This window comes from Diceros bicornis, chromosome 6, assembly GCF_020826845.1.
Source record: "Diceros bicornis minor isolate mBicDic1 chromosome 6, mDicBic1.mat.cur, whole genome shotgun sequence".
Lineage (NCBI taxonomy): Eukaryota > Metazoa > Chordata > Mammalia > Perissodactyla > Rhinocerotidae > Diceros > Diceros bicornis.
In genome coordinates this window covers 36,811,587-36,832,317 of record NC_080745.1, presented here as the reverse complement: position 1 = coordinate 36,832,317, position 20,731 = coordinate 36,811,587, and the positions used below count along the sequence as shown (strand labels likewise).

Here is a 20,731-nt window from a genome sequence, read left to right as displayed (position 1 = left end):
ACCACAGCACTCCTGTCCGCATCAGTAAAAGGGCCGTGGCCAGTTTGTCCCACCAAGTTGCAGGGTCGTTAGGGTCAGATGAGGTCATGTGGAAGGAGCGCTTTAAAATCTCCAGAGCGTCCAAGTCCTGCGGAGCTCCTGTGAGCTGGTAGTGTGATTTTATGATTACTAAGCAACAAAACCACACAAATAAAACTCTCCTGTTCCCTTGGGGTCTTCATGGCAGAAATGTATGCAGTTTCCAGAGAAATCCTCCTCAGTTCACCTGCTGTCTGTAGTTTCCCCTCCTTTCATCTGAACCTACCTGCGAGGGGGGACCTGTTGGAGCCTTAGTTACCTCCCCTTCTTTCAGGCAGGGAACTGCGAGGGACTGTCCTTACCAAGTGCCTTAAAAGTGGTGTTATCATTTGTGCCTTCTCTACTAGTCGCAGGGAAGGGGGACAGGAAGCGCTGACATGGGATTGTGAAGGTGACAGTGATTCCGTAGGCCCCACCCCATCCGCCTCTCTTCTTGGCCTCTGTGTCCAGGCAGTCTCCCAGGCCTCCTGGAGGGTGAGCCCCGGGAGCCCCGAGGTAGTGAGCTGATGGGTCCAGGGGTCTGCACTAGGACAGGGTCCTGGACTCCCCTGAGCATAAGACTCACGTGGGGCAATTCCTAATCATGTGGTTTCCCAGGGCTCTTCTCCCCTGGAGATTCTGAATCTCCAGGAATCTACGCATCGAGTCATTGTGCGCCTCTGGGAGACACTGCACTAGGGAGTGGGGAAGAAGTGGAGGCACAGCCCTGGCCGTGGCTCAGGAGAAGGAAAGCTGGTGCCCTAGGCAACCTGGAGCCACTGAAATTGTCAAGGAAACTTCACTCTCTTGGGAGGTCATTTTCCCAATTGCTGTAAAGACCCTGATGGCCCCACTGCTGCTGTTGCCTTCTTCTTCTGGGCTGGTCCTCCCTCACCCCGGGATTCAATGAGTCCTTTTTCTGGGATCAGAGTCACAGAAGGGTGCGTGTCACGTGGTTTCCATGAAATAGCATCTTGAGTCACTGGTGGAGCGAGCTGATTGCACAGTGATAACGGCGCTGGTGGCTGGAGGGAGGAATGAGTCTGTGCAGACGCTACGCCAGGTCTTGAATATCACCTCCAATCTGGATTGTAGACAAGAACCTCTTCTTTTGTTAAAACCCTCCATTCCATCCTCATTGGTGCCAGAGATGGTTTCCCAAAATCTTAATCAGATCTTGGCACTTCCTTGCTTAAAATCTTTCTGTGGCTCCCCCTTACCTGCTGGATAAAGCCCAAGCTACTTAAGGTGGGTTTCCCAATCTTTCCTAATTTAACCTGAGACTACCTGCTAGCCTCATGTCTGTCACAGCCTCCCTGTTTCCTCAAAAGCATAGACCCACCATGTGCACTCATTCTTTGCTCCCGGTTTCCCCTCCCTGGGACCCCAGCTCTCCCCTGTCTGGCTGCCTGACTCCCTCTCATCCTTCAGCACTCAGCTCTGTATCACCTCCTTGGCATGTTGACTCCTGCTCTGATTTAGAGGCCTCTCCCTGTGCTTCCCATGATTGATCAAAGTACTTGTCCTACTGTATGGAAATGGCTTATGTACTCGCCTCTTTCTTATGGGCTCCCCAGGGAGCCCACGGTCTTTCCATCCCCACTGCCTGGCGGGTTACTTGGCACAGAGTCAGTGCTCAGTAAATGTTCATACATAGATTGTGCGATCTACCCTACTTCCTATGCAATAAGACGACGTCTGTGAAAGCATCTCTTGCTTGGTACATGATGAGTGCTTAGTCAAAGTTGCATAGGATTAGGTCCCTGGATTCCCTCCCTGAATAATAAACAGCTCCATCAGGTTCCTTTCAGGACTGATCTGGGGAGACAAGAATCTCACTTTCCAGATGTCTTCACAAAAACAAAAGATAGAGCTGGCTGGGTTGAGATTCTAAACCCTTGCTTCTCTAAGTGTGGTCCACAAACGTGCAGCAGCAGCAGCAGCACCTGGCAGCTTGTTTAGAAATGCAAAATCTCAGGCCCCACTTCCAGTGAATGGCAATCTGCATGTTAACGAAATTCTTGGGAGATTCACACACACATTAAAGTTTGAAGAGCACTGCTCTACGCCAGTCAGAGGGCCTGCTTGCCTCCAGCTCTTGGATTGCCAGGAACAGAGAAACCCAGTCAAGCTAGGTCATGAAGGTTTTGTTGTACAAGGACACATAGACCAAGAAGGGAGACACATAGGATCTCATGGGAATCCGAGGGCAGGACCTGTGGCACATTCAGGCCTCGAGGGAACTGGGACTCGCGAGTTTTCTTCCCTGTGGTTGCAGCCTACGTACATGTCGCCACCTTGGCTACCCAGATGACCTCTGGTTTTGGGGATGCTTCCATTTCAGTTTTTACCACCTACTAGCAACTTCCCACTATGTTTTATTTCATATTTCACAAGGAGTGAATCTGAATAGCCAGCTGACCCCTTAGATCTACAAGGCTGTGTCTAGGGTCACATGATACAAAGCAAGACCATTCCATGTGGCATGGAGTTTCACTTAGATGTGCTTTGGGCACATATCATGAAGCATGCCTGGTACATGTAGCCACTTTTTAGGCACAGATAATTCTATACAAAGGCTTGTTGGCTTAAGAGTATGAGTTCCTGTTCCATATCTGTGGCTGACACTGAAGGTGCTGGTTGGGGTCCTGGACAGGAATTCTGGCTGGATCCTGAGTAGAAGTCATCAGAGTGGGCTGCCTCACCCCAACACATGTGTCATTTCCACCTTTTTATTAAGAGCATCTATCTTGCACTGGTCTAGGTTGTGTTCCATTTTCTCCTTTTGCAGTGACTCTGGCCCAAAATATTAAGCATCCTTGGCCCTTGAAGATTCATCATTTGGTCCCCACCCGCCTGGATCATTTTCCTTCTGCCTGTGAGACTGAGACTTGATGGGGCTGGTTTCTCTTCCCTGCATTTCCCTTGCCTTTTCCTCTGAGCCGTATCCGCATTTTCCCTAGCATGTAGTATCAGCTGTCTCTTCCTGGTTGTGGCGTGCTAGAACAGTCTCCACCCTCAAGGCCCGTTGCTAATACCACCTGCCTGAAGCGGGTTCACATTCGCCTTCTCCAAATGAGCACATTTATTCCTTACGGCATGGTCCAGCGGGCAGGGCTCAGGCTGCAGAGTCAGGCAGATGGGTCACACCCCAGCTCTGCCACTTACTGGGAGGGCTCAGATCAATGGCTGCACTTCTGGAGTCTCAGCAGGTGGACATAATGATACCTAGCGCATGGGGTGGTTGTGAAACGTAGTGACATTTATTACCTATCCGGCTTCTAATGCAAAGCTTGCTGTATAGCAGACCTTCAAGAAATGGTAACTTTTTATTTGTTTTCTAATAGAAAATGGGGAGTTTCTTTCCCTGGATCTTGGAGGATCCAAGTTTCGAGTCTTGAAGGTGCAAGTCTCTGAAGAGGGGAAACGAAACGTCCAGATGGAGAGTCAGTTCTACCCAACACCCAATGAAATCATCCGAGGGAACGGCTTGGAGGTACTGGGGGAGGGGCCCTACAAGCAGGGGGGAGACTTGGCATCAAGTTTATAAGTGACCGTGCCTTAGCCCAGTGTCCTGTGCTTTTTCTTCTCTGCAGCTGTTTGAATACGTAGCTGACTGTCTGGCAGATTTCATGAACACCAAAGGGTTGAAGCATAAGAAATTGCCTCTTGGCCTAACCTTTTCTTTTCCCTGCAGACAGACTAAGTTGGAAGAGGTAAGGCTGATGCTAGGGAGGAAGAAGCTGTGCAGGACTTGGGGTTGGGGCTGGAGAGTATGGGCGTGTGCAGGAGTGAGGCTGGGGACAGGAGGGATCAACAGGAGTTTTCTTGTTTGTTTTTTTCTTTTTTAAACAATGAGGTGGAAATGTGAGGCAGAGAACTTGTTAATGTGGCTGCAGCTGCCTTGATTTTACACTTAATATGCTCCCATCACTAGGGGAACGGGGTGGTTCTCAATCCTTAGCTCGGTGGTTCTCAGACCTTCATGGGCGTTGGAATTCCTGCAGGGCTTGGTAAATACAGATTGCTGGGCCCCACCCAGGAGTTTCTCAGTCAGTGGGGCCTTAGATTTGCATTCCTAACAGGTTCCAGGTGGTGCAGATGCTGCTGGTCTGGGGACCACACTTAGAACCATGGACATAGCTGACTGGAGAAAGAGTAGGAAGGCTCAGGGAATCTTGCCTCTACTCTGAGCCCTTAGGAGGAGGATTGAGGTGGGGTCATTAGAGTGACAATGTTGTTGAGCGGACACTGCACCTGGGATGTACAGTCTCAGCTGTGCCAATAGCCGCCTGGGGTCTCGGATAACTCATCTGTGTGTAATTTATCTCATTTTTTCAATTTGTTAACAGGGAGAAGTCAAACTTGATCTTATGTAAATCTGTGAAAATAAATATGTCATATAAAAGGACAATGAACTTTCTGGGGCCAGCAGGTTATGGTCAAGAGAGTCAGGTCTTCCCAGGCCATGCCTGTCTGGGGTGGTGGCCCGTGATCTACTGCACATACTGGTCATGCGCCCAGCTCACAGTCAATTCGTGGACCACTGTGATATCATGGACTGCCTTAAGATGTGTTTGATGTTGTTGTTTTGAGCTACTTATTGGTGTAGGCTAGTGGAAAGGGAATGGGTTTTCAGTCTCATAGACTTGGCTTTGAATCATGGCTCAGAACAAGTTGTGTCCCCTGGGCAAGTTACTTAACTTCTTGAGACCCTTGTTTTCTCATCTGTAAAACAGGGATAATGATATCTACTTGCTGGGCTGAGGTGAAGCTTAGACAAAACATGTGTAACCTGCCCAACACTGTGCCTGGTGCATCAATGGCAGCTGAGGGGTACGATGATGATTGTCCCATGACTTGTCTCTTCATGCTTTTGTACCTTGTCCCCCAATTCAACAGATGTTTCTGGAGGGCAGCCACTGTTTTATATTGATCTTCCTCTCCACCTCCAGGGTCTCTAGCACATATCTTGTATTTAATAGATGCTTGATAACTGTCTGATAACTGAAAGGTACAATCAGTCATTTACTTGATTCCATTGAATGGGAATTTGCCATCATCTATCTCTACAGGGAATGGGCTGCGATTTACTTTTTCATTATTTTATAAAGAAAGGATTGGAAGAAAAAGAGTATAAAGAAGTTTTCAGGGAATGTTAGAAGAGGTGGCGCTTTGCTCTGAAGTGTCATCATCTTTGCTGTCTGGAAGAGTAGAGGCCCCCGGAGACGTAGAGGAAGTGGGAGGATGAGCTGGGAATCAGGCCTCAAGATTGGGTTCACCAAACAAACACCTCTTCTTCGAGCTCTGTCAAGGAACAGAGACCACAGCGAGAAGGAAGAAAATTCTCAAGCTCTGTGGGAGTTAATTTAACTTTCAGAACCAAACTTGCATATTTTTTTGAGAACTGGGGGAGTGAATGTATGGTTTGTCCATTCCAGGATTTTGGCATTTATCTAAGTCAAATACCCACCAGCATCTTTCTATAATAATGATAATAATGATAATAATAGCACAGTACTTCAGATTTTGACACTGTATCTTGCACTATGCTGAACTCTTCATGTGTATTATCTCATTAAAATACCAAAACAATCATGTGAGGTAGATATGATTATTTTCATTTTATATTTGAGAAAAACTGCAGCTCAGAGAAATTAAGAGACTTGCCCAAGGCCACACAGCCAAGAGTGGCTCAGCCCAAACTCACAAACTTCCCAACCACACTGCCTTTCCAGAAAGACGCAGGTGTTTAACCTTGTTTAAAATACCAGCGGGTGCCTAAAAGCATTTTGACCCATTTTGTGTTGTATCCCAATAAGGATTTTCAGGTAACATTTACAGTAGGGAAGGGTACTTGATTTATCGAGGAAGGGAGAAATGCTTTTTCTCATCAAAGTCTAGTTGAATTACTTGTATTTTATAAAATTTCCTTCCAAACTGCCTTTTAGTGTAGTCTAGAGTTAAATAGAAAAGCTTCAGCCACAAGAGAATGCATTAGTAATAGTAACTGAGTGTGGCCATGGCTATGTGACCACGGTTCTGCTGCGGGTATAGATTTTGTGACACTAAAATAAGGACTCTGAGAGAAGGTGGGGTCTGATTAGCCATATAAGTGCAGAAGGAGGTGGGAAGGAGAAGCCTTCATGGGGAGGTGTGGTGGCTAAGGGGGCCTCTTTGTGGAACTAAAAAATGGTTGAAAAAGATAAGATTTAATTCTCTTTTTTTTTTTTTTAAAGATTTTATTTATCCATTTTTTTCCCCCCAAAGCCCCAGTAGATAGTTGCATGTCATAGGTTCACATCCTTCTAGTTGCTGTACGTGGGGCTCGGCCTCGGGTTGGACGGAGAAGTGGTGGCTCGGGGCGCGCCCGGGATCCGAACCCGGGCCGCCAGCATCAGAGCGCACGCACTTAACCACCAAGCCACGGAGCCAGCCCGAAGATTTAATTCTCTTAAATGGATATTAAAGGAAGAGGTCACTTTGTTGTTGCTTTAGTTTTTTAAATGAGGGAACAAAAAAGTTTTAGCCAAAGAGAAATTTCTTTGTGTGGGTTTCTGCTGATAAAATGGTAATACTTCTTTAAGGTGGAAAAAGAGAGAGAGAGAATAAGGTAGGAATTGAAAAGTTTAAAGAAGAAAATAGAAATCACCTCTCATCCCAATCTTCAGAGATACTCATACTAGAATTGTTGGGTTTTCCTTCCAATCATATCTATACTAAATACTGGTATTATGCTGCATATATAGTTTTTAAAAATATAGTTCTGTGTGCTGCTGTTTTTTCACTCAACACTATAGCACAAGAATTTATTCCCCACTCCCCCATGCACTCTCCCCGCGTCAGGTCCCACCTTGTTCCTAGCACCCTTTTTGTGGGGGACGCTGCCCTATCATCTCTCACTGCTCTTATCAGGTGAGGCAGGGATGTTACAGCAGCCTATGAAGGCAGAAGTTAGGGAGAGCTGCCACTAGATGGCGCTGTGGTGCAGGGGAAAAAAACCTGGTCGCTAGTGGGGAGTCAGAGACCCCTGGTCCAGTGGACTCTCCTTCCCTCACTGTGGGACCTAGAGCAGTTCCCTCCTCTCTAAATCTCAGCTTCTTTATCCATAAACTGAGGGATTGAGGAAGATGTGGTCAGGGAGTTGTGAGTTTGAGCTCAGCCACTCTTGACTATGTGGCCTTGGGCAAGTCTCTTGATCGCCAAGTTCTCTTCCAGTCTGAAAAATTCTGTGATTATTCGCTATTTTAGACATGAAACTCTTGGGAAACATCAATTTTAAGCAAATAATTGATAATGCAAATTGAGAAGCATTTTTCTAAGTTGAAATTAAGTTCCCAAGGGAGTCCTACAAGGTAAAACCATGTTAGTTCTGTTCTGTAGACCTGGCAAACCATGCATTCTGCACATATGTTATGTATCTACCACATGCCGGGTATTTCCATCAGAGCATTCCTGTGACAGAGGCAAGGAAGTGATATTTCCATTTTACAGATGAGTAAACTGAGGCTCAGAGAGGTTAAATGACTTGTCCAACTCCTTGTGACTCCAGGTGTTCTGCTTCTTCAGCAATTGTTCTTTCTGCCACTGTGTATAAAGTTTCAAACTGCTCAGATGAGGGTAATAAAGATGTCTAAATTATTAGAAAAGGCCTCTGAAGAAATGTTGAAAGAATTAGGGTGATTCAGCTTAAAGAAGAGAAGGCCATGGAAGATGTACTTTAAGCATGAAATTTCCGCAGTTCATTTTCAGACTGAGTGCCTTCTTCGTTTTAACTGGATCTGGAATCTTCCCCCAGGGTGTCCTGCTTTCATGGACGAAGAAGTTTAAGGCGCGGGGAGTTCAGGACACAGATGTAGTGAGCTGTCTGACCAAAGCTATAAAAAAACACAAGGTGAGGAATTCACCTCAGCATGGGGAGCTCTCCCAGTGCTGGCCCCTTTTTCTTGAGGGAGGTCTCATACTGAGCCTGCCTGGAAAAAGAACCAGAGAAGGAACTGATCTTAGGGAAGGTCTCACTGTAGTAAGATGTGGCAAATTTGAATAAACCCTCTGGTGGCCCTTGCATGTGGAGATTGTTCCCATCTCTGTGGAAAGGCGGCCCTCACCTCCCAGGGACCGCTCTAGCTGCCACAGCCGCCTCAGGGGGTCTTGGTTAGACCCCATGCTGTGTGTGCTTCTCCAACCCCTCCTCTCCCCTCTGAGGCTTAAACCATCACTTTCTTTGTAGTCAGCTCCCTATTCCACTTTCCACCCTCTAGTCATTGAATATCTCTATTTTTTGAATAAATTTTACAATAGTTTAAATAATTGCAAAAGCAAGACATGCTCCTTGCTGAGCTGAAAAGTACACAAATAAACCCAAATCACTTGTTACCCTGACGGCAAGAGGAATATTTTGATGGATACCCTTCCAGTCTTTTTTTCTCTTTAAAGATCTGATTGTATTCTTTTGTGTCCTGTGTTTTTCTCCTATTGTTTTCATTTTACTTTAAAATGCTCCCCCAAGCCTTGGGGAACTGTGGTGCAATAACCCAAGTCGACTCAGCAGAACGGGAAACCCCGGTGGGAACCCACGGTGCTGCCCATGGAGAGGACTTGGCTGAGGCTGGTTAATATGTCCCCAAAGGCCCACCAGAATGGCCAAAAAAAGAGGTCCCCAGGGCAAGGACTTTGGTGTTTTCTCCTAGAAACGCCATTGCTCCCAGGATAAACATGCTTTCCTCAGCGTCCCTCAGACAAGGGCTGGAGTCCTGGTCTGTCCCTCATGTTTTCATTGCAGAGAGGACTTCACCCATAAGGCAGGAGCATGGGTTTCCCTCAACTCCCAGCTGCTCTTTCTCTCCCCTGGACCCCTGACCCTTGACAAAGGCCTTGTCTCTTCCAGGCAGGCCCAGCAGGCAGGATCTCGTGATTGTCTCAACCAGTCACTTTCACTACTTTTGCTTCCTTTGTGGGGAAAGATAAAGGGATAACGCCCCCTCCCCCCCACTGATGCCCTCTGGGCCTTGTGTTCCATCAGGACATCCATGTGGACATCCTGGCCTTGGTCAATGACACCGTGGGGACTATGATGACGTGCGCCTACGATGATCCCTACTGCGAAGTTGGTGTCATCATTGGTAACTCAATTTGACTTGTATTTTGGGGGTGGGGGAAAGGGGCTGGTTTGGGGCTTAGTTTCAGCAAACTCTAAGTAAATTCTGTGGGAAGAGTATTGGCACTTTTCTATTTAGGAGAAGCAACACAGGGAGATGGAAAATTAATACACATGTTCATTCATTCATTCATTCAACAAGTGTTTACTGAGTGTCTGCTGTGTGCCAGGCCTGTGCTCTGCATCGTGTTCTCGGTGATGAATTAATACTCAAAGGTTCGTGTACTCATGGGGCCTTCAGTGGGGAGGAGGGTGAGAGGCGAAAAGGTCTAAACAAATAAGATAATTTCAGGTGGTGGTTAGTGTGACCAAGGAAATAAAGCAGGGTGATGTGACTGAGAGTGAGACTGTGGGGTGGTCAGGGCAGGCCTCTTTGAGGGGTGACATCTGAGCAGGGACCTTAGTGGTGAGGATAAGAGAGCAAAGTGGAGGTCGAGAGGGAGTGAGTCCCTGGCAAAGGAGAGAGGAAACCTGTGGCGTCTGAGATGGGATGAGTCTCTGGTGCTTGAGCAACTGTAAGAAGCTGAATGGTGGCTGAGTTCAAGTGAGTGAAGGCTGAGAGCAGTAGGTATTCGGGCCAGAGAGAGTGGACGGGACTGGGCAGATTGCGTAGGACGGGACCCACTGTAAGGTCATCGGCTTTTACCCCAAGGGATACAGGAAGGCACTGGAGGACTTTGGGTGTGGGGTGGATAAATAGGATATGCATTTTTCAAAACCTCGTTTTGGCTGCTGTGTGGAAACGGGACTATTGGGGACAAGAGTGGAAACAAGCTAACCAGCCAAGAGGCCATTGCACTGTGCAGGCGAGATGTTCTGGTGGCCTGGACCAGGGAGGTTGCAGTGCAGCAGAGCTGTTCAGAGGATGGTCAACACCTGAGCTGGGATGCACTCTGCCAGAGGGATCCGTGAGAAGGCAGTTTGGGGGACAATGAAACCAAATGGATTGGATTTATAGGCAGTTCTTGAATATCCCTTCTGCCACCCCATTCCTTTACCACGATTGGAGAAAGTTTTCTGAATTGCTTTTTCTTCATTTCCAACCCCACTCTCCTCAGCCTGACTTTCCTGAAGGGCAGGATCTCTACGCCTGAGGGGCTTGGTCTGCCTTCCTGTTTCCGGAGCCCCACACCTCAGAATGGGATGGGCGCTTGCCAGTCATGGCATCCAGCTACTGTCCACTGTGTCTGTCTTGGTGACTCTGTCGGGTAACCCGCAGATTGGGTGCCATGCTTAAACAGTGTCCACACTTTTCTGAGAAAAGCTTTTCCAAATATTGTATTACATTCTGCTTCTCTACATTTCTTATTTCTCTTGTTGGCCTTTAAAATCTTCAGACCAGAGTATCAGCCAGGGGAAGATGCTTTAAAAATTTTTTTAAAAACAGCTTTATTGAGGCATAAAAATTCTCTCATTTTAGGTGTACAAATCAATGATTTTTAGTAAATTTACAGAGTTTTGTAACCATCACCACAATCTAATTTTAGCACATTTCCATCATCCCATTAGGTCCCAAATGGATTGTGCCCATTTGCAGCCACTCTCCAATACTGAAGTGTTTGAGGCATTTCCTTGGAGTGATTTTGTGTTTGAATATTGGAATGTTGCTTTCTTATGTGATAGCTAATCACTGTTCAAGATACGGAAGTAGCTTATGCTGGGAACAATTTGTGGCAGGCCATGAGTAAAGAATATTTTTAGTATCAAATAGAGAAGAGGCTAAGTAGCTTAGGGAAAGGATTAAAAAATTGCTGTGGATTGGTGATTTTTCTTTGGATATTTATAAGCTTAGGTCAACTCATCCTCCTCTTTGTAAATGTGCTCTGTCAGCTTTCATACATATTCATCAGGGACTTCTTTACAATTGACTCCATTCATAACAGCAAACCATTAACAGCCTGAGAAGTGTAGACTTGACATGTCAGCTTTATCCTCATGAACTCCCTCGCTTGCCAAAGCTGCTTCCCTTGGCGAGAACCAGCCCCGGGAGTGGATCAAAAGCACTTTGTGGTACATTCAGAAGACTCTCAGGCGGTTAAGAGTTCTCTCTGTCTTTGCCCAGCTGGGAGCCCTTCCATCTTTGCACATTCTCTCTGATCCCTTGTTCAGGCACTGGCACCAACGCGTGTTACATGGAGGACATGAGCAACATTGACCTGGTGGAAGGTGACGAGGGGAGGATGTGCATCAACACCGAGTGGGGGGCCTTTGGGGACGACGGGGCCCTGGAAGACATCCGAACCGAGTTTGACCGGGAGTTGGACCTCGGCTCTCTCAACCCCGGGAAGCAACTGTGAGTACCCTCGTGCTGTGATCTGGGCATCGGCACCAGTAAGTACCCAATCACTCAATGCGCTTTCACCTGGGAGGTTTTTCAGTTGTGACTCATTATCCATCACAGTGCGTTTATGAGGCAAGGCTTCTATTTAGTTTCATTGGACAGATGAAGAAAGTGAAGCCAAGGAAATTGAGCGATTTCCCCTGTGTCACCACCTGAATTCTAATTTAATCCATATTTCTGGAGTACATATGTGTGAGGCAGGGGAGATACAGCTGTGAACCAGATGACTCGGGTCCTGCCCTCTTGGCACATTTGGACAAGTGGCCATAGGACAAACCAGTGCAGCCGGAGGAAGCAGGACTCAGCCAAATTCCCCATTTGTGTTTCCAATGCTCCCCTGCCACCCTGCTTTCTCAGGGGCTAATCACACGGCGCCTGGTGTGATTCCTTCCCAGCCTCAGGAGTTGTGGAGCCTGTCTCAGCTTTCATCCTATGCTCACCTGCAGTGTGACTCCTGAGGGTCTGCCTCAGCTCTGGACGCTGAGCTCTCTGAAGGCAGGCTGCACGTGTGATGTTTCTTTCCTTTCTACACATAGTGTCTTAAACATTATTGCAGCTCTTTAAGTGTTTGTTGAATGAAAAAACATTTTTAAAAATTTTAAAATAATTTTACATTTACAGAAAAGTTGTGAAAATAGTACAAAATTCCCCTTCACTCAGATTCCCTAAATAGTAACATTCTCTGTGTGTTTGTGTGTCTCTGTATATAGACACACATAAAATACACACATACATAAATACACATGTCTGTATAAAATTATTTTTCTGAACCATTTGAGACGAAGCTGCAAACATGATATCCCTCTACTCCTAAATACTCAGAGTGTATTATCTTAAAACAAGTGTATTCTCTAATATAACCAAAGTGTAATTATCAAAATTAGGAAATTAACACTTTATCAGTTCTTTTTTTTTTTTTTTTGGTGAGGGAGATCAGCCCTGAGCTAACATCCATGCTAATCCTCCTCTTTTTGCTGAGGAAGACTGGCTCTGAGCTAACATCTATTGCCAATCCTCCTCCTTTTTTTCTTCCCCAAAGACCCAGTAGATAGTTGTATGTCATGGTTGCACATCCTTCTAGTTGCTGTATGTGGGACATGGCCTCAGCATGGCTTGCCGAGCGGTGCGTCGGTGCGCGCCCGGGATCTGAACCCGGGCTGCCAGTAGCAGAGCGCACACTTAACCGCTAAGCCAGGGGGCCGGCCCCACTTTATCAGTTCTGATATCTAATTTACAGACCTTATTCAAAATTCACCAGCTGCCCCACTAATGTTCTTTATTAAAAAAAGAGAAAAGATTGTCCTGGTCGAGGCTCCAATACAGGATCACACATTGCATTTTGCTGCCATGTCTCTTTAGCCTCCTTTAATCTGGAAAACTTCTGTAGTGTCTCTTTTTTTTCATGATACATACAAGCTTGAAGCATACAAGCCATTTATTTTATAGACTGTCCCTCGATTTGGATTTGTCTGATGTTTCCTCGTGATTAGAGTCAGGTGATGCATTTTCGCAGGAATGTCACACAAGCGGCGTGCATCCTCCTCAGTGTGGTATCTGGAGGTGCATGGTGTTTGTTCCATTACTGGGGATGCTAACTCGAATCACTTGGTTAAGGGGATATCCAACGGGCTTCTCCACCATAAGGTTATTATTAATCCCTCTGTAAGGAGTATCTGGTGAAGAGATACTTTGAGACTATGTACATATCCTGTTTCTCTTTAAACTTTCACTTTCTAGTTTTAGCACCCATTGATGAATCTCTGAATCCATCATTCCCTCTGTTTATTAGTTGTTATTCTATTGTAAGGAAGAACTTTCCTGCCTCCTCCATTTATCTATTTATACTAATATGGACTCATGCATTCTATTTTAATTTAATGGGTTATGATTTCTTCCGATCATTATTTATTTTGATGCTCAAATTTTTTCAGATTTGGCCAATGGAAGCCCCTTCAAGCTGATCCCTGTGTCCTTTTGACATACATGTTCCCATCACTCTTTAATAAGTACTCCCTTATTTTCTGGCACTGTAAGATGCTCCAGGCTCATTGGGCATTTTCCTAGCCCCAGCCCTGGAATCTAACATTTTTCCAAGAAGCCTTGGTAAATAAATATAAGTACCTCCTAGAAACCATTCAAACATTAGAACTGCATTCCCAAAAAGCAAATTTCTATTTCTATTTTTTTTTATGGTTTTTTTTTTGGTGTGTGTGCGGAAGATCAGCCCTGAGCTAACATCCGTGCTAATCCTCCTCTTTTTGCTGAGGAAGACTGACTCTGAGCTAACATCTATTGCCAATCCTCCTCCTTTTTTTTTTTCCCCAAAGCCCCAGTAGATAGTTGTATGTCATAGTTGCACATCCTTCTAGTTGCTGTATGTGGGACGCGGCCTCAGCATGGCCGGAGAAGCGGTGCGTCGGTGCGCGCCCGGGATCCGAACCCAGGCCGCCAGTAGCAGATTGCGCGCATTTAACCGCTAAGCCACGGGGCCGGCCCACAAATTTCTGCTTTGGGTGTACCTGCTCCCCAGCACATACCCATTTCACTGGTGACGCAGAGCAGTCACGGCCCAGGAAAGAGGTGCCCATTTTTGGGGCTTGATCATTCTCACTCTCTCTGTTTCACTTAAAGTAAATTCCATTCCCTCAAATCCAACTTGAATTTCTTTTGATTGTCTTCTGTTTCTGCAATGTTCTCAGACTTTTTATAATGAAATAGATAAAGTTGATTAGGAGAGAGACCATCCTTGATTTTGTGTCTTACTATATTTAGAAAATAAAAATTAGATTTAGTAGTTTACCTGGGAAACAATTAGTAATTGCTTGTTGGATGCAGACTCAGAGTCAAGGTGTAGGTAGCCTGGTGGGGTAGTTCATCCGCATGACTGTAGAACCTCTTTGGGGCTTTCCCAGCCCATCTCACAGACACAGCATCTTTCTGTCTTGGATAGAAGCACAGTGTAGGAGTTGGAAGCATCTGAAATTTGGATTTGTCTTCCATGGTTGGTGATCTTGGGAAAGTACCTGAGGTCTCAGAAGTTGAGATTCCTTATGCCTAACATGAGAATGGCACCAAGGGTCATTTGAGATAAGGATTCTTGGAATTAAGAACTTTGTGAGCAGGAATCTCCTCTAGTTTGGTCCTCCCCTTTTCTAGGTGAAGCGAGTGCAGCTCAGAGAGGATAAGTGGGCTCCTAAGGGCACCTCAAGCTGGGACGGGGACTGAGGCCTCCTGACCTGTGGAGCGGCCTTTCCGCTACTCGTGCTCCTGACCGGGGGCCGCGGCTCATGGGCTTTGGGAAAAGATGCTGCATAACCAAAGGGGTTGCTGCCACTGATCCATTCACCAAATTGTAGGTTTGAGAAGATGATCAGCGGCCTATACCTGGGTGAACTCGTCAGGCTTATCTTGCTGAAGATGGCCAAGTCAGGCCTCCTGTTTGGTGGTGAGAAATCCTCTGCTCTCCACACTAAGGGCAAGATTGAAACACGGCATGTGGCTGCCATGGAGAAGTAAGCTACCGGCTGGATGCCCCCTGCCTTGACTCTGCAGAGGGTTAGGGTGGGCAGTCAAGGTGTGGTATGCTCATGGTAGTGGGACAACAAGAAGGAACCAGATCTTCCTTCTTCACCAGGACGATTTCAGACCTGGGCACAGCTTCAGGTGGGTTATCAATGCCTGCCATGACTCAGATGTGGCTTCTTGTTGATTCCATCAGCCAGGGATTCTACTGTCGGAGGTGTACCTCCTCTTCATGTTTTGCTGCCTTCTTCCTCCCTAAAGGGGAGATTTATAACTTTTTTAGGGTCACAGACCCCTTTGAGAATCTGATTCAAGTTCTAGACCCTTTCTGTTTACACACAATTTAACTTACAATATGAGGGCATCCTTAGACCCCTTAAAGCCTACACATGGAATCTAAGTTAAGAACTCCTGCTGTAGCGAGAGCCTTCTCTACCTAGTACTGTTGGGGACTGGCTTTGGTGATCTGAGGCCTCACACACGGGTCCCTACAATGGGGAGTTGGCTGGTGAAGGCAGCTGGCCCCAGTCAACTCAAGGTCCTGTTCCTCAGGCTTAGAAACCCTGGCACTGCCCTGAGCTTTGTAATCAATTTAGATTCTGAGCTCAGCAGTGTGGCATCTGACTCCTAGAGTCTGTGTTTGTGCAGAACTTGGCAGGGACTGAGTTTCTGTGAAAGGAAATATTGTACAGAGTGGTTAAAAGGTTGAGCTCTGTAATCTAACTGCCTGAGTTCAAATCATGGCCCTTGCACTTACTAGCTGTGTGACTGTGGACAAGTTACTTATCATCTCTGTGCCTCAGGTCTCTCTTCTGTACAAGAGGATAATGATAGTACTTTCCCCAGGATTGTTATGAGGATTGAATTAGTACATGTCAAATCCTTAGACACGTGTGTGGCACATAGTAAGTTCTCAATAAATGGTGGCTACTGTGATCATTGTTGATATTATTATTGTTACATTACTATGTGCCAGCCGATTTATTTTCATGATCCTGAGATGTGGGAAAGCTGGTTGTCTGAGGGGGATCCCATGGAGTGAAGAAGTGTAGTCCTCTCATTCCTGTCCCCTGGCCAGGTATAAAGAAGGCCTTGCCAATACAAGAGAAATCCTGATGGATCTGGGCCTGGAGCCTTCGGAGGCTGATTGCATTGCGGTCCAGCACGTCTGCACCATCGTCTCCTTCCGCTCAGCCAATCTCTGTGCAGCGGCCCTGGCAGCCATCCTGACACGCCTCCGGGAGAACAAGAAGCTGGTGCGACTCCGGACCACGGTGGGCATGGACGGCACACTCTACAAGATTCACCCTCAGTGAGTGCTGCTTGCTGCCCACACCCCCGCAAATGAGTCTCCCCTAGAACAGAGTCCCTGTGTCCCCTCTAAACTATGCTGCTTCTCTGGGTTGCTGGAACCAACCATCTCCTATTGGTTCTGCGGTTATAGGGGAAAGGGTAAATTCAGAGTCTACATTCATCTAACTGGCTAGGTTGCTTAGAGGGATCATTCTTAAATATTCTGCTAAAGCCAATTGACTGACTAGAAAGGCCATCCATCCGTGCATTTATTCATCTGTCCATCCATTTATCCATTAATTCGTCTATCTATCCATTATCATTGGATGCCTACTATGTGGTAAGATTGGAAAGTAAGATACACCCAGTTATAGAGGGGGAAACATCAGGATGGCAGAGGTTGCGAAGTTCACATGAAGGATACTGGTAGGAAAACACAGGGAAATGAGTATTTCCCAGGAGGAGGGAGCACAGAAGCCCCTCTGGCTAACAGAGCTGGTGTTGGGAGTCAGGTGGGTAAACCTGGAAAGAACTGGGGAAAGAGCTTCCCCTTTGGGCAGAGATGATGTTCAGCCAATATGTTATATGTGGACATGCCCTACTGGTTGAAGTATTAGTGATAAAATAGTCACTTTTTTGAGCCTCCCAAGTGTCCCTTCCACTGCCCCAGCTGCCCTAGTCCCTGCCCCCAGTCACCCCCTGCCCCCCCACCATCCAGCAACTAAAAGGGTGAGCCCTGGCCCAGCAGGGCTTCCCAGGAGCCCATTCTCCTGCTACTCCTGAGTCTGTTCTTACTGGCTGGGTGCAGGCCTTTATGATTGTTACATGTTTTGCCATCACCCTGCTTTCAGGTACCCAAAACGCCTGCACAAGGTGGTAAGGAAACTGGTCCCGAACTGTGACGTCCGCTTCCTCCTCTCGGAGAGTGGCAGCACCAAGGGGGCTGCCATGGTGACAGCGGTGGCCTCCCGCGTGCAGGCCCAGCGGAAGCTGATTGACACGGTGCTGGCTTTATTCCGGTTGACCCAAGAGCAGCTCGTGGGTGTGCAGGACAAAATGCGGGCTGAGCTCGAGTATGGGCTGAAGAGGGACACCCACCCGCTGGCCACAGTCAAGATGCTGCCCACCTACGTCTGCGGGATGCCGGATGGCACAGGTAGGCTGCGCACAGCTCCCTTCTCTGAAGGGCCACCCAGAGCTCCCATCAAAACTCCTTAAATCTAGTTAGGTTTTTTGTTTTAAGAGCCTTGGATTCATGTCTGTAATGGAGGGAGGGAGAGTAGGGTAGAAGGTCAATACTCCTTCCGAATCTATTTGCCTTGGTTGATCCAAGGCATTTGCAGTGAAAGAATACCTGAGTTAGGTCCCACGCGTGCAAGTATCCATGTAGTTGAGAACACGGAGTGTACCCCATGCTGTTGGCAAACGGAAGACCCAGATGCTGTCCCTGGGAGCTTCCATCTGGACGCTTGGGGTCGTCTGGCTTGTCTTCCCACTCGTTTCCCTGCCTCTCTTCTCCCCTGGGGCTCAGCTCTCTTCCTCTCCCCTCTCATCACTCTCTGCCCCCAACTTCTCCGACACTTGATCCTTCTCCTGGTCCTCTGTGCTCAGCTGAGAGGAGCCACTAAACAGGTGGAGTCAGTTCTTTCACCTCTTTGAGCCTGAAGGGCTCACCCAGAAATAATGACCTTTGTAAAATGCTTTATATCTTGTAATTTGCTTTTGAACCTTTAATTTCATTTTGTCTTCACAACAACTTTGTACGTTACATAAAGAGAGAATGATTCCCATTTTTTTTTTTTTTTTTTTTTTTTTTTTTATTTTGTGAGGAGATCAGCCCTGAGCTAACATCCGCCAATCCTCCTCTTTTTTTGCTGAGGAAGACGGCCCTGGGCTAACATCGGTGCCTATCTTCCTCCACTTTATATGGGACGCCGCCACAGCATGGCTTACCAAGCAGTGCGTCGGTGCGCGCCCGGGATCCGAACCAGCGAACCCCGGGCCGCCGCAGCGGAGCGCGCGCACTTAACCGCTTGCGCCACCGGGCCGGCCCCTGATTCCCATTTTATGGATGCCAAAACTGAGACTCAGAGAGGTTAGATGACATGCTCAAGGTCACACAGCTGTACTTTGGGTCTCTCAGCAACAAATATCTTTGCCAGAGCCAATATCCTTCAAGTCTACATGGGGAAAAAAACTGAGAGCGGTAAAAGACACTATTCAATTATTCATTCATCCCTTTTATCCTTCTGCCTTCATTGCTCAAGTTTCGTTAAGCACTTACTATATGTCAGGCTCTGTTCTAGGCACAGTGATAGAGCGGTGAGGAAAACACAGTCCCTACCCTTGTGGAGCTCACGTTCTGTTGGGCTGGCAGACAATGAACAAATAAATGCCGTATGATGCCATGTAATGACAGGTGCTGTGAAGAAAGATGATCAGGATAAGGGTAAGGGAGCTGGCTGGGAGTGATGTCTTTGGAAAATTCAAGGAACAGCAAAATGTGTGTTCTAGCCACTGTGGCTAGAACAGAGTGAGTGAGGCAGCGAGAAGGTGAAAGTTTACACAGAACAGACTGTGAAGCTCTGCCATGTTGGAGAAGTGAGAGGCACTGCTCTGGGGTGGCCCTGGACAGTAGGGGAGTTGGACTTGGTATGCTTCCTTATTAGTCAGGTGGCATTTGGGGAAAGAGAGAGTGGGGACAGGAAGAATCGTTTCATGCTCTTGGTGAACAGTTCCTCTAGGCCATACAGACAGGATGGAAACACCTTCCGGAGTTCTTTGCAGTCAGGGTAGCCTGGCCTGGATTCACCCTCAGAGGCTCCTTGAGCATAAATATCAGGTGTGACCTTTACCAGATACCGAGAAAAGTGAGCCAGCCTCAGACAGGCTCAAAGTGCTGGCCAGTACTCTCACGCTGTGCTCAGTGACCGCCACGCCCCTCTGCCCCATGAACCCCAGGGGCGCAGGCTCTGGGGCTGCTCTGCTTCAGCGTCTCCTCTTCCTCCCAATGCCTCCACACGAGTCCCTGCTCTGTGCATGCTGGTGGAATGCAGCCCCCACTTTCTCTACCACAGAGAAAGGAAAGTTCCTTGCCCTGGATCTGGGGGGAACCAACTTCCGTGTTCTCCTGGTGAAGATCAGAAGTGGACGGAGGTCGGTGCGAATGTACAACAAGATCTTCGCCATCCCCCTGGAGATTATGCAGGGCACCGGTGAGGAGGTAAACGCTGGGGAGTGGGGTGGTTCTGTGCTCCGAGGTGCCAGCCTGCCACCCCGTATCACTGCTGCCTGGGTGTGACTGCCGCTCTCTCCCTGCAGCTCTTTGACCACATTGTACAGTGCATTGCTGACTTCCTGGACTATATGGGCCTCAAGGGAGCCCAGCTGCCTTTGGGCTTCACGTTCTCCTTTCCCTGCAGGCAGGCGAGCATTGACAAGGTAAGACAGCCCAGCCAGGCTCACAGCTAGCCCAGTGGGCAGAGGAATCTCAAGACGCCTCTGAGTCCCTGTTCATCCTATGTAAGGGTCTCAAGTTCAGGGTAGTTAGAGAAACATGATCGAGAATTTGAACCATTTATTTTTTTCTATTTATTATGTTCCATTTTTGTTATTTTTTGGATTGAAATTCACAAAAGAATTTAGGATAGTATACAATAAAGGGACACATGCATAAGAGTACTGTTAAAAGAGAGGTCAAATCATATTATGAAGAGATAGAAAGAGGTAATGAGCAGTTAAGGCCTGTAATATTATCTGTGTCTTCCTGGGCAGCCAGTGTAAACAAGGAAACACAATAGGTTGTCGGGTTTTTATTGTCTGATGAACAAAAGCTTACCAGTACATCAGAAGAAATGCATTTCTTTCCTGATATTAGAATCTCGGAAGGAATTTATCACAGGGACACTTATTTAGTTGACATTGAAGAACACCATGGATAATAATTTTAATAAATTATTTGTAATAATTTAGAAACATGTATTACAAGGTCTCTCTTGGAATTCTTGGATAAAAACACCATCTACCAGCTTGTGGAGAGCCGAGCGCGCTCTTTCTCTCTAACAGGCTTATGTCAACCAGGCTTATAGGCCTGGCATAAAAGCAGAACACCATTCCTGAATTTATAGGGAGAACTCCAGTCGGCACAGCAAGTCAACCAGAGAGCTCATGACATTAATAAGAAGAGTGACACCAAAGATTTGTTAAGATTTTGTCTAATCCACTCAATGTCCCCATGAGGTACACAGTTTTTGTTTTGTTTTATTTTTTACTATTTATTTATTTAGTTATGGTAAAATAGATATAAAATTTACCACTTTAACCATTTTTAAGTGTACAGTTCTGTGGCATTAAGTACGTTC

The 20,731-nt window shown here is 46.9% G+C and overlaps 1 protein-coding gene across 3 annotated transcripts in view; it reads left to right on the top strand.

Annotated features, from left to right (window-relative positions):
- Window positions 1–20,731, top strand: part of HKDC1 (hexokinase domain containing 1) — a 47,442-nt gene that overhangs the window by 8,190 nt on the left and 18,521 nt on the right. For 2 of the 3 annotated variants that reach the window (XM_058543293.1, XM_058543292.1), the window contains exons 3-12: window positions 3,405–3,553; window positions 3,654–3,773; window positions 7,856–7,951; window positions 9,080–9,179; window positions 11,324–11,507; window positions 14,912–15,067; window positions 16,156–16,389; window positions 17,222–17,526; window positions 19,448–19,593; window positions 19,692–19,811. In XM_058543293.1, the coding sequence (XP_058399276.1) occupies window positions 3,405–3,553; window positions 3,654–3,773; window positions 7,856–7,951; window positions 9,080–9,179; window positions 11,324–11,507; window positions 14,912–15,067; window positions 16,156–16,389; window positions 17,222–17,526; window positions 19,448–19,593; window positions 19,692–19,811 (1,610 nt within the window). The remainder of the gene's footprint in view (window positions 1–3,404; window positions 3,554–3,653; window positions 3,774–7,855; window positions 7,952–9,079; window positions 9,180–11,323; window positions 11,508–14,911; window positions 15,068–16,155; window positions 16,390–17,221; window positions 17,527–19,447; window positions 19,594–19,691; window positions 19,812–20,731) is intronic. The other variant, XM_058543294.1, reaches the window with a different exon arrangement.